This window comes from Theobroma cacao, chromosome 1, assembly GCF_053813885.1.
Source record: "Theobroma cacao isolate CCN51 chromosome 1, ASM5381388v1, whole genome shotgun sequence".
Lineage (NCBI taxonomy): Eukaryota > Viridiplantae > Streptophyta > Magnoliopsida > Malvales > Malvaceae > Theobroma > Theobroma cacao.
In genome coordinates this window covers 42682388-42685151 of record NC_142639.1, presented here as the reverse complement: position 1 = coordinate 42685151, position 2764 = coordinate 42682388, and the positions used below count along the sequence as shown (strand labels likewise).

Below are 2764 nucleotides of genomic sequence, written 5' to 3'. Positions count from 1 at the left end.
TAAATTAAAACCCTAGCCAGCTGCAAGCGTGTATCCCTTCCGAGAAGAAAAGCAAAAAAAAATGGAGGAAGAAGAAAGTTCAAAAAGTTCAACAAAAGGGGTTTGTGAAGAGTGCAAAAACAAGGCATCAAAGTATAAGTGCCCAGGTTGCTACCTCCGCACTTGCAGCCTCCCTTGCATCAATGCTCACAAGCACCGCACTGGCTGCAACGGCAGGAGGAACAACACTCGCTTCGTTCCTCTGTCTCAATTCGACGATAATCTCCTCCTCTCCGGTTGCTGCTACTCTCTTCTTCTTCCTTTTCCTTTTATTCATGCAAATAGAATTGTCCCATTCTATCTTACTCTTTATAAATATGTACGTATGTTTTGGTTCTAGATTATAATTTGCTGGAGGAAACAAAGAGGGTTGCTGAATCTGCTCGAAGAACAAGATCCAAATTATGTAGTAACTATTTTCCTCATTTTAAGCTACCATTTGTCCTACGAACCCTCCGCGCTGCCGCTGCCTCTCGCAGAACTAAGCTTTTGTTTCTCCCTGCTGGAATGTCTAAGAGGGAAACTAATCAAACTCGATTTCATCAGAGGTTCTGCCTTCTTCTTCTTCTTTCTTTTTCCGTTGAATTTTGAAAACCTGCTAATATTATAAGTTGGTTACATGTCAGTTATGAATAAATTGCTTTACCTATTTATGTTGTTGGATGGCTTCCTTGACGCAATTGGATCGTTTTTGTTTCTTCTAAATGATGCTGGGTTTTGTATTTCTGTAGTTTGCCTTCATTTATAACAAGCTTGCCGAAACCAAACTCAAATGATGGTTGATAGCTTTAAATGAGCTGAATATTGTGAAGTGGTCTGTGAGTCAGCATTGGGTCATCCCCACATGACATCTGAGTTATGTGCACTTCTGCTGTTCATGCCATTGTCCTGCGAATAACGCTTGTTGGTTTGCAGTTGTTAACATGTCAAAATTAATTTTCAAACAAATCTCTCCTTTTAAGTTTGCTCTGTCTTTTAATTTCAGACTGGAAAACTAATGCTTCGTAACTGCTTTCTTGCAAGTTAAGCATTTCTTTTTCTTGTGCATTTTCATTCCAGGAAGAAGTTTATTTCATGGACAATTGAGTGGCGGTTTCACTCAACAGATGTTGTTTTGTTTGACCATGGGTGAGCTGCCCTAACACGCCTGATTTTCTTGACAAAACGATCGTGTCAAACAACCCTGCTACAACCCCCCCCCCCCCCCCCCCCCCCCCGCCCCCCTCCCACAATCTTTCTCTTGAGCAATCTTCTTGAGCAACATTGGAGAATTGATGCGTTATTATTGTTGCAGAGTACATGAAGATACAACCCTCTGCTCAGTAATTGAGAACCATCTCAAACCTGGCCCATGGAATCATCCTCTAAGGCCATTCTGCCAGGAGCAGCTGGACTGCCTCAAGTTTTTTATCCGAAAATATCCTAAGGTTGTTTTGGCCTCTGGGTTTCATTCTTTTTCTTCTTTGTCTTCTGAGTTATATAAACCTGCATGCACACAGTCAGAGCATGTGGGTGATGAATATTTTATTTTGGATATTGAAAAATCCATTGATTATTGTAGGGGCCCAAGTCACCTTTTCAGGAGCTGGACATGAAAGCCCCGATACGGCAACAATTAGCTGATACTGTTATTCTGGAGTATCCTGTAATTCATGTCTTTCTTCCTTCAGAGCACTATGAATTTGAAGTTGTTAGGGAGAATCACTCCGTCACTCATAGGCCAGAGGTCAAAGATTCTGGCAGTGCTGATAATGAAATTCAGAAAGGTGTTACCTTCAAAGAGGAGAAAATAGAAGAAGATGATAGTTCTTTAGACCCTCAGGTCTTTGATCTTATGAAGCATGTGATTTCAAGTCCAATGCATCAAATCCCTTATGAAAACAAATCTGAGAAAGCTGGAGCAGGCAACAGGGTGCATTCCAGCTCCCAGACCAAGGACTCTGGAGTTTTTCAGGGCATGGAGTTTGATTTCGATCAAGACCTAATAGATGCATATTCTGACCTCATTGCTGAAATTAATCCGGATGACTTTCTTGATTTGGAAGGTGAATTTGCTAAGCAATCAGAAACAGAACATAGAAGAGACCTTTCAAACTCTAGGGGAGATTTTTTTTCTGAGGAATTGGAGGAAGGGGAGATTGTAGATTAGTTGGTAGTCAGTCTTTCCCGGGAAGCACAGAGGAACATGGTTGCAAAGAAGAATCTTCGAAGAGTTGTTGCTCACTATTTATCATAATTTTCATTGACAATCTGCCCCAGCTTGTCATATTTATGGAGCAAACTTTGCTTTTCTTTGGCATTTAGAATCACACAGTTTGCTTCATAAGGAACGTAGCTCAAGTACCTGGTAATGCTCAAGATCGAGAGAAATGCACGGATACCTGAGACTTTCTTGTGAAAATTCACTAGCTGTTATAATATTTTATTCATATTGAAAGGAAAAATATATCTATTTACTATATTGACAGGTTGAAAGGGAGGGCATCGGGGTAAGTTGTGCTTGTTTTGTTGTGTTAAAAAGGTCTTGGATTCATGTTACCCTTTTAGATGAGTGCCTGGCATTTGTTATCCTGATGAGTCTCTTGTGTTACCCTTTTAAATGGGTCTTGGATTCATTGAGTTAGTGCAGGGTGTGGGATTCTCATGGTTATTTGAGGCGGTTAAATTGTATTTCGAGTTGATTTTTGACTGATAATTTGGTTAAATGAGCAACAGTTGGAAGTAA

The 2764-nt window shown here is 40.4% G+C and overlaps 1 protein-coding gene across 1 annotated transcript; it reads left to right on the top strand.

Annotated features, from left to right (window-relative positions):
• On the top strand, positions 1 to 2764 carry LOC18614676 (HIT-type Zinc finger family protein). The gene is made up of 5 exons (XM_007052540.3): positions 1 to 275; positions 380 to 587; positions 1099 to 1167; positions 1334 to 1466; positions 1601 to 2764. The coding sequence occupies exons 1-5, from the start codon at positions 62 to 64 to the stop codon at positions 2186 to 2188; spliced, it is 1212 nt and encodes a 403-aa protein (XP_007052602.3). The 5' UTR covers positions 1 to 61; the 3' UTR covers positions 2189 to 2764.